General features: G+C 44.9%; 1 protein-coding gene across 2 annotated transcripts; it reads left to right on the top strand.

Annotated features, from left to right (window-relative positions):
• The first annotated feature begins 210 nt into the window (after positions 1-210).
• Positions 211-18,715, top strand: chd4b (chromodomain helicase DNA binding protein 4b). Of its 2 annotated transcripts, none has more exons than XM_031852653.1 (40): positions 211-498; positions 814-1,027; positions 1,452-1,576; positions 2,923-3,177; positions 3,262-3,377; positions 3,500-3,599; positions 3,707-3,911; positions 4,019-4,140; positions 4,278-4,401; positions 4,564-4,736; positions 5,236-5,481; positions 5,716-5,919; positions 6,041-6,252; positions 6,435-6,566; positions 6,660-6,759; positions 6,975-7,166; positions 7,533-7,733; positions 8,539-8,676; positions 8,808-8,929; positions 9,017-9,190; positions 9,412-9,553; positions 9,668-9,917; positions 10,011-10,135; positions 10,239-10,331; positions 10,424-10,565; positions 10,653-10,822; positions 10,959-11,145; positions 11,645-11,731; positions 12,675-12,766; positions 12,876-13,009; positions 13,533-13,677; positions 13,787-13,943; positions 14,695-14,780; positions 14,910-15,165; positions 15,245-15,301; positions 15,499-15,669; positions 15,762-15,870; positions 16,480-16,612; positions 16,716-16,911; positions 17,503-18,715. In XM_031852653.1, the coding sequence occupies exons 2-40, from the start codon at positions 964-966 to the stop codon at positions 17,697-17,699; spliced, it is 5,934 nt and encodes a 1,977-aa protein (XP_031708513.1). In that variant the 5' UTR covers positions 211-498; positions 814-963; the 3' UTR covers positions 17,700-18,715. The 2 variants fall into 2 exon arrangements, with proteins under 2 accessions (XP_031708513.1, XP_031708512.1); XM_031852652.1 differs by having other exon boundaries at positions 10,956-11,145.
• Positions 18,716-18,918: the final 203 nt, after the last annotated feature.

The raw sequence follows: 18,918 nt of genomic DNA, 5'->3' as shown, positions 1-18,918 counted from the left end.
CACTATGACAACGAGGTTGCTAAGGGGGCTGGGACTACTAGTGGAAAGGGGAAGGAGTGTGCATTCAGGGAGCCCGGTGCACGCATGTCTAGCAGCAGTGGTAGTGTGCGTGCGCGCGTGCGAGCGCGTGGTGGAGGGGGGTGGGGGCAGGCTGAGTATTATGGTCTGTCCGTTGCGAGGTAACTATGCAGAGTCCTGTGCGAGTGTGGGAGGAGGAGGGGGGGGGGGGGGATTATTATGGGATGTCTGCCCCTTTGTGTGTTTGTGAGGATGTTAGCTAAGCTCTGCCTGTGAGGTTGGGGGACGGAGCAACGTGTTCTGGGTCATTGACGGATCTGTTTTTATTTTATTCCGCTGATCATTGATTCAGCCGGGTTTAGCGAATGAGCGCTAAATGACAACAACTGCCGCACAAACAGCCTGACTTGTGTTCATTCTTGCACCGAGAGAGAGAGAGAGCACACACCTCGACCCGGGACTAAGCTCACACACACTACAGTAAGTTTATAACGTGTGAAGGTAGGCTTTCAAAGCTTAAACTTTTCTTCAATGTATTGTTTGAACTCGCCAATGCGAGATTTGAAGCACACACTTTAAATAATGGTGAATGCCACACTTAAGTTCATTCACTCCTGTGTGGACTAATACCTGCAAATCAACAACAGATAAATGTCAAAGCATAGATAATCCAGTTATCCAACTTATTTTGAGCACGCAGGTGGTTAATTAGATCAGATGCTGTGTAAATATTAGGACATTGAGGAAGGATTACGTTAGCTACCGACCAATGCCATTTATTTATTTATTTTCCAGCACCCACCGCCCCCTCCCTTCCTGGACACCCCCCCGGTCCATTCTCCAACAGTCCCACGTCATTTTTCCCTCCTCCCTCGCGGACCGAGGAGCAAGGTTTAGGAGGGATTAATTCGACCAGCAAGACCTAAAAATTAAAACGCTGCGGAAATGTCTGGCAGCGAGGATGAGAGGGAAGACTTTGGAGCCGCGGACGAACCCTCACTTCTTCACGGTAAGCTCGTTTTTTTTGTTGTATTCCTCTGAAGAAGGTCCATCTCTCTCTGAGCTCGCGGAAGCTAACGTTAGCTTAAGCTAGCCTGTCCGTCACTCGCCATTATCGACTAGTTAGCTAACTTCCAGAGGAAGTGTTCATGTGTTTTTATTTCTTAACACCTCGTATCCCGTAAATCTTCCGTGTGACTTGTCGAGTACGGGCATGAACTGTCAAAGTTTCAGAGCCCGGAGAACAGACAAGTTTCAACCTGTTCTGTTGTGGCATTCAGGGTGTGTACGTGCGCGCACTGACACTCGCCATGTTCGTGCCAGTGCGCGTGTCTGTGCTCCTCTCTCCCTCCGGGTCTGCAGCAGAGCAACCATTCCGCGTGTCTTTTTTTTTTTCTTCCTCGCTTTTAACGGACAGCATGTATCACCCGCAGGTGAGGACGAGCTCGCGGATGCTGTGTCTGACGTAGAGGAGGCACCCAAGACGAAGAAGAAGAAGAAAGCCAAGAAGAGCAGCCGAGAGAGCAGGAGCAGCAAGAGGCAGAGACCCATCAGAGAGGTTAGTTTGACAAACTTTCCGTGTGCATTGTCAACTTGTTAACTCGGGGAACCCCCATCGTATGTGGTTTCTTTGTCAGATTTGACCTGGTAAACAAACATGTCGATCCACAACGTGGGGTCACATCTAGGGGGTGCACACTAAAACAAGGGACCCCTGTGAGTCCTTCGACTCTAGATCAGGACCTCCTCAGATCTACATGGACATGCACAAAAAGTGAATTTTCTTTGTAGCTAAATAGTTGGCTAATTCACTCATTTTTCATTTATTTATTCACAGCAGAATGTGAAGCAAAACAGCTGTGTAAAGGATGCATTAATCATAATTTCGGTGCATGTATGATGTCAATAATTCCAAGAGGTCAAAGATCATTTGTTATCATGATGCAACACTGGGTTAACATTGCAAAAACAAGTGCTTTTTTTGTTGCATCAGGAGTAAATTTAAACAGCAGCAACAAAACAATTATTTAGGTAAATAATATGGCAATCATCTTAACGTGGCAATTTCAAAGATATTCATTTAAATAAATGTCAGTCGACGAAGGAGGTAACACACTGGTGATTGAGTCTATGGCCCACTGAAGAAAGTATTGCAATATTTATATATATTTACAGTATTTCAAACTGGGTATTTGTTATAAAGTTTTTTTTAAATTCTCATAAGAAATCTCCCTTTTCTGGGTTAGTACTATTTCCTCCATCTTATTTTCCTTTGACTGGACGTCAGCCTGGAGACGTCTGGGTTGTGATTAAAATAAGAGAGATAAGCATTTCCTTAAAATCAGGGCTGCAACTAACCATTAGTGCTATTTATGAATCTGCACATCATTTCCTCAATTAATCAATTAATTTGATTCTATAATACCTTTAACTAGTCAATACTACCAAATATAATGTAGCAGAGCCCAAATATAAAACATTTAAACTGCTTGTTTTGTCTGATGGTACAAAAACCCAGATATTCAGATTAGAACGATATGATTGATTTACTGAAGGGTTTTAATAATTTGCCAATTAGTCAATCAACAGAAAATGAATCCTCAACTATTTTGACAATCAATTCAATGTTATGAGACCTTTTTAAAGGAAAAAATCCAAACATCTCCGGTTCCAGCTTCTCTAATAAGTCTTCACAGACAGCCAAGTGTAGCCACATGGACGATAGCAGACCCGCATGACTTTACACGCAGACCTCCACATCCCAATAGAGTGGCATATGTATTACTAGAAATCATATAGAAATGATGAAGCTTTCATTTTGAATTTATAAAATATAGAAATGTGTATATATATAAAAGCACCAGTGTCTTGGTGTGATTTGCAAAGTGTCTTTTTGTTTTGCAGGAGTTGCCAGTCAGCTCCCCGGAGCACCTGCTCGGAGTAGAAGCAGCAGAAAGAGATGCAGAAGAGGGAGGTATGCGGTCGGCGAGTGAAGGAAGTGATTATGCCCCTGGGAAGAAGAAGAAGAAACGTTCCAGCAACGCCAAAGATAAGAAGAAAGGAGGCGCGGCAGCAGAGAAGGGAGCCTCATCCAGCTCGAAGAGCAAGCGTAAAGATCCGGAACCAGATGACGACGACGACGACGATGACGATTGCCAGGTAAAGATTCATTCAAACTCGGCTGCTGAGTGGATAATTAATGAATTCCATCAGGGCTAACGTGACAAATTAACCTCCCCTCAGCCTAAAAGCTCCACCCAGCTGCTGGAGGCCTGGGGCATGAAAGACATTGACCACGTCTTTACTCAGGAAGACTACAGCTCCCTCACTAACTACAAGGCCTTCAGCCAGTTCGTCAGGTGAGGAGACCCCTTTCACATCAGTAGATATTATTGCCTCTACCTCGTTATTGAAGCAGCTATGTAGGTAGGTATGGAAATATAAATAATCACTGTACACCTTGTACATTGTATGTCCTTAGGCCTTTAATTGCAGCTAAGAACCCCAAAATTGCTGTGTCCAAGATGATGACGTTAATGATGGCAAAGTGGAGAGAATTCAGCACCAACAACCCTCTTAAGGTATTGAAATCCCGAACAAGTTTGCAGGTCACCATGTTGCTTTTCCCCTCATGTGTTTGACAGCAGAGAGCAGCGTTTCTCACTCTGTGCCGTGTCATCTCATGTAGGGTTCCGCCACTGCGAATGCGGCCCTGGCAGCCGCCAATGTGGCTGCAGCTGTGGAGAACATGGTGGTGCCAGGAACAGACGGAGGACCAGAGACCAGTGCCGCCGCTTCACCCGCTCCTGCTCCTGTCGCAGCTCCGACACCCGCTGCACCCCCAGCAGCCCCGGCACCTCCACTCCGCAAGGCCAAAACCAAAGAGGGGAAAGGTGAAGTACACATTATTGTTAAGATAACGGTATGATCAAATGTGAAGATGAAGGTGGTTTGTTGGTTATGAACCTCCTGATTAAACTTTATCTCTGTGTTTTCTCAGGTCCCAATGCTCGCAAGAAGTCTAAGCCCGCATCTAAGCCTCTGCTGAAGCCCAAACCTAAGAAGGTGGCTCCACTCAAGATCAAACTAGGCGGCCTCAACAGCAAGAGGAAGCGCTCTTCGGTAAGATACTCTCTCTGTCCACCCGCTCTTTATATTTGAGAAGTAGACGTTATAATCAGATGATTGATAATGTGCTTTAATGTAACGCGGTATTTCTCTCTTTCCCGATCTCCTGACCCTCGCCGTTTCTCTGTCAGAGTGATGAAGATGAACCCGATGTCGACAGTGACTTTGACGACGGGAGTTTCTCTGTGTCAGACGGCTCCAACCGCAGCAACCGCCCCAAGAAGAAACCCAAGAGTGCGAAGAAAAAGAAGAAAGGTTGGCAATGGAAATATTCCTTAATTAAGAAGTTGGTTCTGTTACCTGTGCATCGGTACTGGACAGATTTTGGAACAGACAGCAGATAAATGGAGGAGGTTTTGAAGGCCATTACTCCTAATATGTCCAGGTATCAAATGTTCTGTTGGTGTCCTCTCTCAGTGGAAACGGAGGATGGCGATGGCTACGAGACAGACCACCAGGACTACTGTGAGGTGTGCCAGCAGGGAGGAGAGATCATTTTGTGTGACACCTGTCCACGAGCTTATCACATGGTCTGTCTGGACCCTGATATGGAAAAGGCCCCCGAGGGCAAGTGGAGCTGCCCACACTGTGTGAGTATCCACTGGGTCCTATGTTAGAAAAGATTGGGCCCGATTCCTGGTGTAAAACAATGCCACCTGTCTGTCAGGTATTGTTGTGTGGAAGTGTCTTACTGTTGCATTAAGTTGCAGTGACAGGAGGGGGGGTTGGTTTTTGGGAAATGGACTTTTAAAATGTTTTTTTTTAATATCTTTTTGTGTTCTCCATTTTTCTTTGTCCTCTGCTCCCCCCCCCCCCCCCCAACCCTCTTCCTTATGTTCCCATCTATCCTCTCCTATTTCCCACCACATGTCTCACCCCCCATCCCCCATTTCCTCTTCTTGTCCCTCCCCCCTCCACTGTGGCTCCACACGCGGGCAATGCACATACACCACCCCACCCCCGGCTCTCTTGAAAATCACCCCACACCCCTCCCTTGTTTCCTTTCACTCCGTTCCGCATACCTTCCCTGCCTGTCTGCCCCCCCTCCCCCCTCACACCACCTCCCTCTGTCTGCAATTCTGCCACCAGGAGAAGGAGGGGATCCAGTGGGAGGCCAGGGATGAGCTCTCTGAGGCCGAAGGGGAGGATGAAGAAGACCGGAGGGATGAAGGGGTGGAGGAGGAAGACGACCATCATATCGAGTTCTGCCGGGTGTGCAAGGACGGAGGGGAGCTGCTTTGCTGTGACACCTGCCCCTCCTCCTACCACATCCACTGCCTCAACCCTCCTCTCCCTGAAATTCCCAATGGAGAATGGATCTGCCCCCGCTGCAAGGTGAGCACCGTGCACTGGCGCGTGCGAGTTGGTGTTCGCGTGCGCCCACGTAGGAGTGTATGCGGATGTAGATTCCATCTTGTGCCCGCCTACAGTATTTTAGTTAAACCAAAGCAGCTTTTATTTTGCTGATATCACTCCTGTTATTTTTCAAAACCAGAATTTCTGATCAGTGCTTCTGTTCATTGACGAGCATCATAAATGATTTCCCTCCCCTTTCCTACTTCCTAACAGTGTCCACACATGAAGGGCAAAGTCCAGAAGGTAATAACATGGAAGTGGGGGGATCCGCCGGCCGCCACGCCCGTCCCTCGTCCTGCTGATCTCCCTGCCGATGCTTCTGATCCCCCGCCGCTGGCAGGCCGCAGGGAGAGGGAGTTCTTTGTCAAATGGTGCAACATGTCTTACTGGCACTGCTCCTGGGTGCTGGAGCTACAGGTAGCACACTCTCTGAAAACTGTATCCACTTGTAGTTCACAATTTGTATTTTTCTCTGCACGCACAAGACGAGACAAACGCAAACCCAGCGCTCCCCTTTTTCTGCCTTTCTGTCGCCCAGTTGGAGCTCAACTGCCAGGTGATGTTCCGCAACTACCAGAGGAAGACCGACATGGACGAACCGCCGCCTGTGGATTTTGGAGGTGAGGGTGATGTAAACAAAAGCACCAAGAGGAAGAACAAGGATCCTCTCTTTATCCACATGGAGGAGGAGTTTTACCGCTATGGAGTCAAGATGGAGTGGCTGATGATCCACCGCATCCTCAACCACACGTAAGACACATAAATAATCTCATATGAAATACAGATTTCACCTATAAAAAGAAGTACAGTGAATGTAGTAGATGGTGTGGAGCCATCAGACAGAGTTTCAGTCATACACACCTGTAGAGCAAACAGTAACAGTACTTTATCATAACTCCATCTTTCTTGTGTGTTTCCTCGTTTCACGTTAGTGTTGATAAAAAGAACGTCAATCATTACTTGATCAAATGGAGAGATCTGGCCTATGACCAGGCAACCTGGGAGAGCGAAGACATGGACATCCCAGAGTTCGACACCTACAAACAGACATACTGGAATCACAGGTATACAGAGGCTGACAGCATGTTGGATGATTCTTCTCGACACGAATGCAGTTGAAAATATGTTTTTTGTAACCTCTGTGATTTTCCTTTAAGAGAGTTGATGATGGGTGATGAGGGCAGACCTGTTAAGAAGCTGAAGAAGACGGTCAAAATCAAGAAGGCAGAGCGTCCACCAGCTAATCCAGTTATAGATGTAAGTATGATGAAACCTTGAAGCAAAGAAACTCTCCAAACACAGTGTTGGTTATTGTGAAACTGATCCTGCCATATGAAATCTTTTCATTGGACTAATAAATTATTAATTATCAAATAAGCGTCACTGTCGAGGGTATTCCCTCGGCAGAATAATATTAGCTTGAATCAGGACAGATGTGGATTTGATATTTATTATTTGTTTCTTCCTTCCAGCCCACCATCAAGTTTGATCGGCAGCCTGACTACCTGGACAGCACCGGAGGCACCCTGCACCCCTACCAGCTGGAGGGGCTCAACTGGCTGAGGTTTTCTTGGGCTCAGGCCACAGACACAATCCTGGCCGATGAGATGGGTTTAGGAAAGACCGTACAGACTGCTGTCTTCCTCTACTCATTGTACAAGGAGGTGAGAACTGTGTATATGATTGTCTTGCAAGCAGTTTTTGTGTCTTCCTGTTCTGATGCTATTTCCAGCATCTGAACTGGCTGCGTCCAGTCTGCCCTCCCCTGTCAATCAATGTTAGTGGGAGGGGTTTCAGACACGTGACACACAGTAACTCTGTCCATTAAAGGGGGTAAGCTCTAAGTAAGGAACTCTATCCTAAAGGCAGGGCAAGACAAATATAGTTGTTCACATATCTTGTTGTTTAGTGGATAAACTGTGGCCGTGTGCGTAAATGAGAAGCAAACTGTAAAGTGCTTTATAAATTCAGCCATTTAATAATAAGTCTATTCTTTTCATGTAGACATTAACTTTGTCTTCCTGGTACAGGGTCACTCCAAAGGTCCCTTCCTGGTTAGTGCTCCCCTGTCCACCATCATCAACTGGGAGAGAGAGTTTGAGATGTGGGCCCCTGACATGTACGTGGTGACCTACGTAGGGGACAAAGACAGCAGGGCGGTCATCCGGGAGAACGAGTTCTCCTTCGAGGGAAACGCCATCCGAGGCGGGAAAAAAGCATCCAAGATGAAGGTAAGGAAGAAAGTAGAAACGTGATGAAAATGAAAATATTAGATATCTTTGATCTGAAGTAGTGTAGCCAGTTTGAATTGGTGCCCTGCATGCTAGCACTTGATGTCCGATTATAGTATCAAAAGTTACACTGCTAGGAATTTACATTACAAAAAATGCTGCCAAATTATACAAATGTGTGCCACAGTTTTAGCTTGTGGGGCTGATCGCGGTGAAGGAATTTCCCTTGTGGTAATTATGACTCAACAGCGCAATAAGCAGCGTTATTGCCTTTTTCGGGGGGGTTTGTTAGGCTACTATTAGTTATATTGGGTTGCTTTTTTACAAAGGCATGTTTTGACAAAGACAAATAAGTTTTAAAACTAATTAAATTGCCCACTTCTTCATTGTTAATGCAGAACACAGAACACAGAAGGCCAAACCGGCGCAGCAATTTTTTCAGCTGTGCCGCTTTGGTTGCGTCTGGTTGCTTTGACACAGATTAGCTGCAGAAGTAAAAATGTCGGCACAAAGTAAAGTACTTGTTCCGGTTGAAGTGAAGGCAGAAGTACGGCGGGAGAGAGCGCAGACACATTCATTTCTCCGCCACTCCACTTGTAGCTTACATTGTGATTGGACGGCTGCGTATAAAATGACAGCGTTTCACCCACAGTTAAACAACTCTTGGTGACCATGAATACAACCAAAACGTTCAGCGCAGAATAGACTATCAGCGCCTCTTCATGCTGCTAGCGGTTGTAGCAGAGTGTAAATATGCGGCGCTCCCTTTGCAAAGAACTGAAACATTTTTTTCTGTGCTTTACAGAAAGATTCAACGGTCAAGTTCCACGTCCTGCTGACATCCTATGAGTTGATCACCATTGACCAGGCTGTGCTGGGCTCTATTGAATGGGCCTGTCTGGTGGTGGACGAGGCTCACAGGCTCAAAAACAACCAGTCCAAGGTAATAGAGAGAGTACTTAAAGTGTTTATCCTGCGTTTAAGATGTAATTCTGATTATTTATTGTTTGCTCAATGCTTAAAATATGTTTTTTTTTTTTTTTTTTTTTTTTTTTTACTCCTGCCTCTTGTTAGTTCTTCCGGATTTTGAACAACTATCCACTGCAACACAAGCTGCTGCTTACTGGCACTCCTCTCCAGAACAATCTGGAGGAGCTCTTCCACTTGCTGAACTTCCTGACGCCAGTGAGATTCAAGTAAGTAGCCCCACATGTTGCCACAGCAGAGGACACCCCACCCCCATCCGATATTTATGTATTTTTATTCTCTTTCTCTCTCTGCAGCAACCTGGAAGGGTTCCTGGAGGAGTTTGCAGACATTGCCAAAGAGGACCAGATCAAGAAGCTCCATGACATGCTGGGACCACACATGCTCAGGAGGCTGAAGGCCGATGTTTTCAAACACATGCCTTCAAAGACTGAGCTCATTGTTCGAGTGGAGCTGAGCCCCATGCAGAAGTACGTTCTAGAAAGATCTGTAGCGTTATATTTTAACAGTATACCTCCATTAAAATTAAACCAGTCTGCATGTTGAAGAATATTTATTGGCATTTTTCTATCATTACTACTTTCTGGATCGTGTGAAGAATATATTTTCCTTTGTCTAATCTCTGAATTCTGTTTTCTCATTATCTTTGTCAACCTTTTTGTCTTTGTTTAAAAAAAAAAAAAAAAAAAAGGAAATACTACAAGTTCATCCTAACGCGTAACTTTGATGCCCTGAACACTCGTGGAGGAGGAAACCAAGTGTCTCTGCTCAACGTGGTGATGGACCTGAAGAAGTGCTGCAATCACCCCTACCTCTTTCCTGCAGCTGCCATGGTACGACGTTCAAGTTGTCTGGGAACAAACTGTTTCTTTTGGGGGTGAATCATGTCTTAAGTATTGGAACATGTTTACTGCTCTGTTTATTGAAATGTATTTCTCTGACCGTAGGAGGCACCAAAACTTCCAAATGGCATGTATGAGGGCAATGCTCTGACCAAGTCTTCAGGAAAACTGACGCTGCTCCAGAAGATGATGAGGAAGCTGAAAAACGGAGGCCACAGGGTTTTGGTCTTCTCCCAGATGACTAAAATGCTGGACCTGCTGGAGGACTTCCTGGAGAACGAGGGATACAAATATGAGAGAATCGATGGAGGAGTCACCGGCAGCTTGAGACAGGAGGCCATCGACCGCTATAATGGTGCATGCACTGTTTGTATTACCTAAAAACAGCTGCTCTGGTCTGCTATCAGTGTTCTAACCTTCTTTCTTTTTCTGTCATTCCTTCCAACAGCTCCTGGTGCTCCCCAGTTTGCGTTCCTCCTCTCTACCCGAGCTGGTGGTTTGGGCATTAATCTGGCTTCTGCCGACACCGTCGTCATCTACGACTCTGACTGGAACCCCCACAATGACATCCAGGTATGCAAACCCCGATTGTAACCTCACAGCCATGTCATGATGTTTGTTTGTTTGGATGATAGGTGGTCAAGCTGTTCGCTTCATGTGTGTGTGTGCTTCGTAGGCGTTCAGCAGAGCTCACCGTATTGGCCAGAACAGGAAAGTCATGATTTATCGCTTCGTTACCAAAGCCTCTGTGGAGGAGAGGATCACGCAGGTCTGTGAAAAGGAACACAACTAGATCAAAATTGTGTCGCCGATGTCAGGGTTCTGTTAACACCTGCTCACCACTTGTTTGTCCTCCACCAGGTGGCAAAGAAGAAGATGATGCTCACTCACCTGGTGGTGCGACCCGGTCTCGGCTCCAAGACGGGCTCCATGTCCAAGCAGGAGCTTGACGACATCCTCAAGTTTGGAACTGAAGAGTTGTTTAAGGATGAACTTGGAGAGGGTGAGTGAACTTTAACCCACTGACAGATTTGGTGGTAAATGTAGTTTCTGCTTTCTTACCCTTTTGTTTGACTCATCCTGCTTCCAGGAGACAACAAGGAGGACGACAGCAGTGTGATCCACTACGATGACCACGCAGTCGACGGTTTGCTAGACAGGAACCGGGATGTTCCAGATGAGACTGAGCTCCAGAGCATGAACGAATACCTCAGCTCCTTTAAAGTGGCCCAGTATGTGGTCAAAGATGAAGAGGAGGAGGTACTTTTTCACAGCTAGGAAGGGGATGTCACCAGTTCCTAAAAATGTCTTGAATTATAAGTCTTCACTACAGAAATACACTTGCATTTGAGTCTTTTTCGGTCAATATTAATTACTTTTTTCTCTCTGTGAGGAGGAGGAGGTGGAAAGAGAGGTGATCAAGCAGGAGGAAAGTGTTGATCCTGACTACTGGGAGAAGCTGCTGCGTCACCACTACGAGCAGCAGCAAGAAGACCTCGCTCGTAATTTAGGCAAAGGCAAAAGAACTCGAAAGCCAGTCAACTACAATGACGGCTCCCAGGAGGACCGAGGAATAAGACAGGGTACTGGCCAATATATAACTCCCTCTCTTCGTGTGAGAGTGTGTGTGTGAGTGTGAGTGTGAATGTGTGTGGTGGTGGTGGTGGTGGTGGTGGTTGTTGTTGTTGTTGGTTTAATGTGGGAGGTGACTGCATGGCATGAAGTCTTATGTTAGTATTAGATTTGGTATAGAAACATGTTAGTTGTGTGTTATTTAGAAATTGACCCTGCAGTCTCTCACTTTGGTCCACTTAACACAGATGTATTTTAATAAACTAAATACTGGATTACAAGGACAGCAGGGGACTTATGAATACTTTAAATACTAAATACAACAAACCCATGAAAAGACATTTACTAAATAATGTATTTATAGAAACTGAGAAGCAGTAGCTCCCCCTCCTGGCTGGTTGACAGTAACTGAATGGGGCTTCGGCTCCTCGAGGAGTTTGGATGTTCTTTATCGTTTGGTTCTGTTTCTCTTTCGTCCCTCCTCAACATTCCTGTCTGTGCTCCCTTTAGACTGGCAGGAGGATCAGTCGGATAACCAGTCTGATTACTCGGTGGCCTCGGAGGAGGGCGACGAGGACTTTGATGAACGGGCTGAAGGTAAGGCTCAGTGTTTTGATCACTGCTGCTACGAGAAGAGGTGCGTGTGTGTGCTTTTGAGCCACCACTGTTAACTACTTATGTGAAGATGCAGATGTTCCACTTTAGTTGTTTGAGGTCAGTCATTAAGATGTATTTGCTGGAGACATGGAGCCCTAACCCTTCCTGTTGGAGCCCCAGTTCTTTCTCCCACTAACATCCTTCAAATCACCTCTACAGATGTTCAATCAGATTCAGACGACAGCTATAATTTCCTCATTGACAACCTCTACAACAACTCACAAAGTGCCACTTGCTGCTGCATCATCTGCATTGAGCGTAGAGAGGCAAGAAGAGACAGAAAGGAAAAGGAAAGAGAAGGAAAAAAGGAAAGAAACAGGGAAAGATCATTATAACCAACGGTTTCTCTGCCAGCTGAAATGTCTACCTGCACTTTAAAGAGGTTGTTGTTGTTCACATTAACTGTTAATTAAGTTGTCTTAAAAGGCACTTAACAGCGTTTGTTTAAAAAAGGCACTGTCAGTATTTCAGATGAAGTTGTTCCTTTGTATTTCTTCAATTTCTTCAAGTTGATTCATTTTATTTTGACCATTAATTTATAAGCACAGAAAGATGTACATGTTTTCAGTTGATTGTATTTATGTTTTATTCAATTATGGCTCTGTTACTTCAATTGCATTAAATGAAGTATACCACCACAACCATGCTCTCAGTTGTAAATGTTCTGAAGCGTTAACTGTTGAAGTGCTGAGAGATGAGGAGAAACGGCTTCAGCAGGATCACAGTGAGTCGTGATGAGCCGTAAGTGGAGCATCTTCACAGAGCAACTTTAGGACGTTAAGAACGCACACGATGATACTTCAAAATGTCTGATTTTCATGATCTCAGTGAAACGTTATTGACTGGAATGTCTACTCAACTACTTTGTGTCTTGTCGCTTTAGCAAATGCCCGCAGACCAAGCCGCAAAGGGCTGAGGAACGATCGGGACAAACCTCTGCCTCCGCTGTTGGCCAGAGTGGGCGGGAACATCGAGGTGAGTTCCTGCAGATGAAAAATCAGCACAAAAAGAAAAACAATAAAAAAAAATCCTTTTAAAGTGACTTTACATTTGTAAACTTCCTGACCTCTTTATTACCTGTCAGGTTTTGGGCTTCAATGCACGCCAGAGGAAGGCTTTCCTAAATGCAGTGATGCGTTATGGGATGCCTCCCCAGGATGCTTTCACCAACCAGTGGCTCGTCAGGGACCTCCGGGGGAAGTCTGAGAAAGAGTTCAAGTGAGTCTCATGATGTTTTCCTACTTGTATAGGGTTGACTATCAAACCTCTCTACTTTTATTTAATCTGTAAAGTTAGCATCAAATGCCGGGTCAGATTTGTGAGTTCCTGATTTAATTCAAAATGTTTCCTGTTTAAACCATTTTATTTAGGTTAAAGTTCTTGTGGGACTTATGTTTAGACCACTTTTAAGAAGTGTGGCTGTTTTAAGAAGTTTAAAGAATGATAGAAAAATGTCTGCATAATACAGAAACAATATTACTGGCAATAAAATGGAAACCTTTCCAACAATACGCAGCCTTAAGTAGTGTTACAGCTTACTTGGCTGGGTTGTTTGCATTCGAAGCCTCTTAAAACTTTTAGCAGTCATGAATCTGGTACATGTGTCATTTTGTTTAATTTTCAATGTGTTTTCTTGGTGCATTTCTGTGAAATGTGCATCTCGTGGATATTTTGATAACTTCCAAATGTATTCACCGTGGCATCCGTCCACATTCTTCTTCTTCTTCACCAATGTTCTCAGGGCCTATGTGTCTTTGTTCATGCGTCACCTTTGTGAGCCGGGCGCAGACGGAGCCGAGACCTTTGCAGACGGTGTCCCGCGTGAGGGTCTGTCAAGGCAACATGTGCTCACCCGCATTGGTGTGATGTCACTTATAAGGAAAAAGGTATGGTTTACCCGTTGGAAAAGAAACACTACAAAATATGTTTAGACAATTCAAGCATTCAAACACTGATTGAGTGATGGGGCTGACTGATTCACGTGTTGATGAACAGGTGCAGGAGTTTGAGCATGTGAACGGTCAGTGGTCGATGCCCTGGATGGCCGAGCTGGAGGAGAACAAGAGGGCTGCAGCTTTGGCTGCAGGTGAAGACCTAAAGACTCCTTCTACTGGGACGCCTGCAGACACACAGCCCAACACTCCTGTCCCAGGTACACACCCTTCACACTTAGTTCTTAGGAAGTCAAATTCCATTAGATTATTTACAATATAGAAACGATCACTGCAGATGGGTTATTTCATTTCAGCGACTGGCATCGTAATCGGAACATCACATCAAATGTGTGTTGTAACATTGTTGTTATGGGTATCGTTTGATAAATTACATGCATTTCCATTTCCTCCCAGCCCTAACCTCAGCGCCACATGCTTTACCTCAACTTTTACTTGAGATTCTCAAACTAGTCTCGAAACGCTTCGCTCAACCCACGTACTCCCCTAAGCATGTAGATACACGGCTGTGATTGGCCGGTCTGAGTCCAGGACGTGTTAGGGGCGTAGGTTTGTTAGCGGACACTCTCGCCGTCGTTCTTGCCCCCAGACATTCGGAAGGCGGAGATCTCTGATTGTCTGGTATCGCAAGACTACTTTTACCTGGACCGGAACTTAGTGTGAATTCTAACTTCACATTTAAATCCAAGCCATGACCCGAGAAGTTGTGTTGCAATAAAAGATATGTTATAATTTAGTCTTCATCAAGGTTCTCTTGACTATCGGCTTATTTTCTGACACCCTCTTGTGGATAAAACAAGTAACAACTGGACACATGACACACTTTTTCACTCATTCAGCTATTAAGCTTAAGAAAATGTAATTTGTTTTTAGTGACCGCGACAACAGAAACAGGATAAAATGCACTCTTTGCATGTCCGTGGTTGACCTGTGTTTTGTGTTTCTTGTCAGAAGATTTGTCTAAACCAGACGACAAGGAAGACACGAAGAAGGAGGGCGACGATGGCAAAGGAGCCAAAAAGACCGACGATCCAGAAGTAAATTCTGCTTTTATATCCACATCATGTATTTATGTCTTCAGTACAGTCTAATAAGTTATGTGCAGCAACGTTATACTTGAATTTGCCGATTTGTATCTAATTTGAAACTGACTACCTCTCCCCTAGATTATCGAAATCCCAGATGAGTCTGAAAAATCCCCCTTCCTCGAAAAGAAAGAAGAAGTGGTCGACTCTGCTGTAGTTAAGGAGGAGAAAGAGAAGGAGACAGGCAAAGGAGACGACGAAGGCAAGGACAAGGAGGCGGATGATACAAGCAAGGAGAAGGAAGAGAAGGACAAGACTACGGAGAAGGACACTCCCACTGAGGTCAAGGGAGAAGCTTTGGAGAGCAAGATGGATTCAGAGGAGGACAAGTCGAAAGGTGAGGCAACTGTTTTCCATCGTGTCTCGTTTCCTTATTTCCCTTTCCTACCTTTCTAACCGGGCTTCTCTTGCTTCAGCTGAGGAAGGAAAAGATGAGAAGATGGACACCAGTTTGCCTCCAGAGGAGAAGAAAGGTACATAATAAAACACACGCATACACTGCAAGTACATTAAAATACACACTTTGTTAAATGATGTAGACATCCTCAAAGTATCTTTAAGGGAAAGCTAAATGCACATTTCAACAATCACATTGGTATCATAACTTAATTTCACTCATTTAGCTTTAAACTGTGGTGCTTAATGACGTGTTTCTGTTGTTTTCTTGCAGAGCAAAAAGAGGAGAAGGACGTTGTAAAAACAGACGAGTCTGGCAAACTGCAGAACGGAGAGAACGCCAAAGAAGGAGCAACAGCTGCACCGGTGGTTAACGTCAGCGAAGAGAAGAAGAAAGCCACCAAGCAGAGGTTCATGTTCAACATCGCTGACGGAGGATTCACAGGTGGACACACATTCTTACACACACACACTTTTTTCTGTCTCTTTGTTCTCTCTTTAGTTTATGTCTTTTAACTTTTCTGCCCTACTTCTCAGAGCTTCACTCTCTGTGGCAGAATGAAGAGCGGGCGGCCACCGTCACCAAGAAGACCTTTGAGATTTGGCACCGTCGCCATGACTACTGGCTGCTGGCTGGAATCATACAGTATCCTTTTCAAATGAACAATTCATTGTTAAAGTTGCACTGTGTGTGTGTGTGTGTGTGTGTGTGTGTGTGTGTGTGTGTGTGTGTGATCGCTGTCTTCTGAAAACCTGAAAAGTCACATGGTGGAAATTTAAGATATGTTCTTTTCAGCATTATTCAGTGCTGACTCATTTCTTTCCATCTTATACATGTTATGTAAGTATTCATAACATAACGAACAATGGAAGTGTCTGCTTTTGTAAACATTTGCAGAAACTTGAAGCTGCCAGTACGAAGCACACCAGTTTTGTCTTTTATGGTTTTCTGTTACGCAATTGAGGTGTTTGTGTGGCTTCAGAATTGTTTAGGGGTCTATTGATCCATTCAAAGGATACCAGAGCAAGTCATCAGGCCACGTTGTGCAGTGAGGGACCGTCTCAAAAGAAGAGACTTAACTTAAGGTTTACATGAACAGCTCCACTTAATGATGCCCCAATGTGTAAAGTTATCCATGCAAGATGATAAAGGATTTATTGTCCTCAAAACGTCTATGAGAAAAGAAATTGGCGTATAATATTATGACCCTCACAGGACAGTAATGTTGTTGCACTTAACCGCGGCGTCTCTCAGACACGGCTACGCTCGGTGGCAGGATGTGCAGAACGACGTGAGGTTTGCCATCCTCAATGAGCCCTTTAAGGGGGAGATGAGCAGAGGAAACTTCCTGGAGATCAAGAACAAGTTCCTGGCCCGCAGGTTCAAGGTAAACTGAGCACGCTCATTAGTATCATATGTTTCACTTCTGTCGGTCTGTGTTTTCTGTTATATCTCACTGGGCTTGTTGTCTTTCTTTGTTCCCTGTGTAGTTACTGGAGCAGGCATTGGTGATTGAGGAGCAGTTGCGCAGGGCGGCTTACTTGAACATGACGGAGGACCCAGCCCACCCCTCCATGGCCCTCAACACTCGCTTCAGTGAGGTGGAGTGCCTCGCAGAGTCCCACCAGCACCTCAGCAAGGAGTCCATGTCTGGAAACAAACCGGCCAACGCAGTTCTGCATAAAGGTAAAGCATTCAAATTAAATTAGATTAAATCATCTCACAATAGTATTCCTTTAGCTTGAATCACAAGAGTCTATTGAGTGTAAGGAGACAGGTTTTTCACTGTAAGAAGCTTCTGAATAAGAGGAGCTTGTGTTTGTGTGTGAGAGAGAATTAAGTGTCGGCCGTCATTGTGGTGGCATCAGAAGTAAGGAAGATATTATGTAAACACAAATATTTATATCATTTTTGAGAAGAGGTCTGGAAAAATGACTTAAACTGTCAAAACAGTTGCTGATTAATAACTCCTCGACAAATATAATACCAACAGTAGAGAAGGAGAGATGTTTGGCTGTAGTGAGTGTAAGAACAATGACAACGTGTTAGAAGTTGTATGATTTACAACTTTGTGCACCTCTGTTTGTTAGCCTGCTAGCCACATTAGCTCCCATGGTTGTTTAAAGCCCTATCCACGCTATTTTCTTCAGTACATTTTGCGAGCTTAATGCTAAAACATGATTGTTTTGAATCCTTGAATTTCACCGGACACAAAACAATCCTTCATTTCGATTACCGTGTTGGCGCTCAGAGCTCATATGCGTGTTGTATTTACAGTTCTCAAACAGCTCGAGGAACTGCTGAGCGACATGAAGGCCGACGTGACGCGTCTCCCGGCCACCATCGCCAGGATACCCCCTGTCGCCGTGCGGCTGCAAATGTCCGAGAGGAACATCCTCAGCCGACTGGCCAGCCGGGGCCCCGACGTCACCGCTCAGAACCAGACCTCGCAGCAGATGCAGGTGCCGCGCTGACCAATCACAACCTCGCTCATTTCCCTCTCACTGACTCAGGCTAGTCGCCCTCACCTCACCGCCATGTAGCAGACGTCCTCCCTCTCAAACCGCCATGTACAGCACAGTCAGGTTAGTCGTCCTCCTTCTGCACCCACAACCCATTTCTGGACTCAGAGGAGCATCAGCTATGCTGCTGGACTTTTGATTTGAGAAGACTGGAACTGCAGATGCAAGATGGTCGCGAATGGAAACAAGTCTTTCTCCTCCACTGGGCTTCAGATGCAACTCCCGTAAAACCTGAGCACTGTCGTCGTGACTGGACTGTGGGCAGCTCCACCGACCGGTCCTGTTCTGTCTTTACAACAGGGTCAAACACGTGTATGTAACTGTATGTAACATGAAGAAGCTAGACGGGAGAAAAAGCAGCATGCTTGGAGTATACAGGTGCTTTGTAGTCATTTTTGGATTATTGAAGAAGTCAAGGGATTTTATTGTGCCCAATTTCGCCTTTAGAAAATTGTGATTTCTTTTTAAGTCATTCAACTTTAACGTCTTCACCTGTCTGTGTGTGCGTGTAGAGAGTGTGTGTGTGTGTGTTTCCTGTATGTATGTATGTATGTATGAAACAGGGCATAATAATGTGCGCCTCTACTGCAGAATGCCCCCGACGCTGAGAGACTGTTACTGTCATTTTTCTATCAGTCACTCAGTTTCGGTTACCTCTTCCTGTGTCCTTAACCTCCACCCCTCTCGTCAGGTGACCCAATCCAGGATCAGCTCTCTGTGCTCAAGCCCCGACCAGCACCTCGACATTCCTAACTGCACCACAGATTTCCTGGAAACTCTCCCGAAATATGGGCATGCAATAGCTGCACAGCTTTTAGGTACATGGGATGGTTTTGAGAACGATTAATTTAATTTCTTACTGTATATTGTTCTGTTGTTTTACATTATTGAATATTATTATGGTTACCACCTTGTTGTTTCTATCATTGACGTTTGTTTTTATGAACTACAATAAAAAGTCAACCGTTTTTCAAGGTTTTTGTCCATTTTTAAGGAATTGCCATGAAAAGTGGTTAACACCTTCATGTTCCCGTCAGGATGAATTGTATTCATTTAGTGTAATCATCAGTTCAAAATCTCAATTTGTTCAACACTTTACGACACAATAACGGCAAAGCTAACTTATATCCAATCATCTGCGGCTGTATTTTGTCTTTAGTGAAAATTAGCA

This window comes from Anarrhichthys ocellatus, unplaced genomic scaffold (assembly GCF_004355925.1).
Source record: "Anarrhichthys ocellatus isolate YVR2014 unplaced genomic scaffold, GSC_Weel_1.0 scaffold13, whole genome shotgun sequence".
NCBI classification, from domain to species: domain Eukaryota; kingdom Metazoa; phylum Chordata; class Actinopteri; order Perciformes; family Anarhichadidae; genus Anarrhichthys; species Anarrhichthys ocellatus.
The sequence above is the reverse complement of the archived record's forward strand: the minus strand, read 5'-3'. Positions and strand labels throughout refer to the sequence as shown.

Coding starts and splice junctions, on each gene's coding strand:
- chd4b (XM_031852652.1), top strand. CDS start 964: ATGTCTGGCAGCGAGGATGAGAGGGAAGACTTTGGAGCCGCGGACGAA. Junction 3,600..3,706: donor GCACCAACAACCCTCTTAAG/GTATTGAAATCC, acceptor CATCTCATGTAG/GGTTCCGCCACTGCGAATGC. Junction 13,944..14,694: donor GCCCAACACTCCTGTCCCAG/GTACACACCCTT, acceptor GTTTCTTGTCAG/AAGATTTGTCTAAACCAGAC.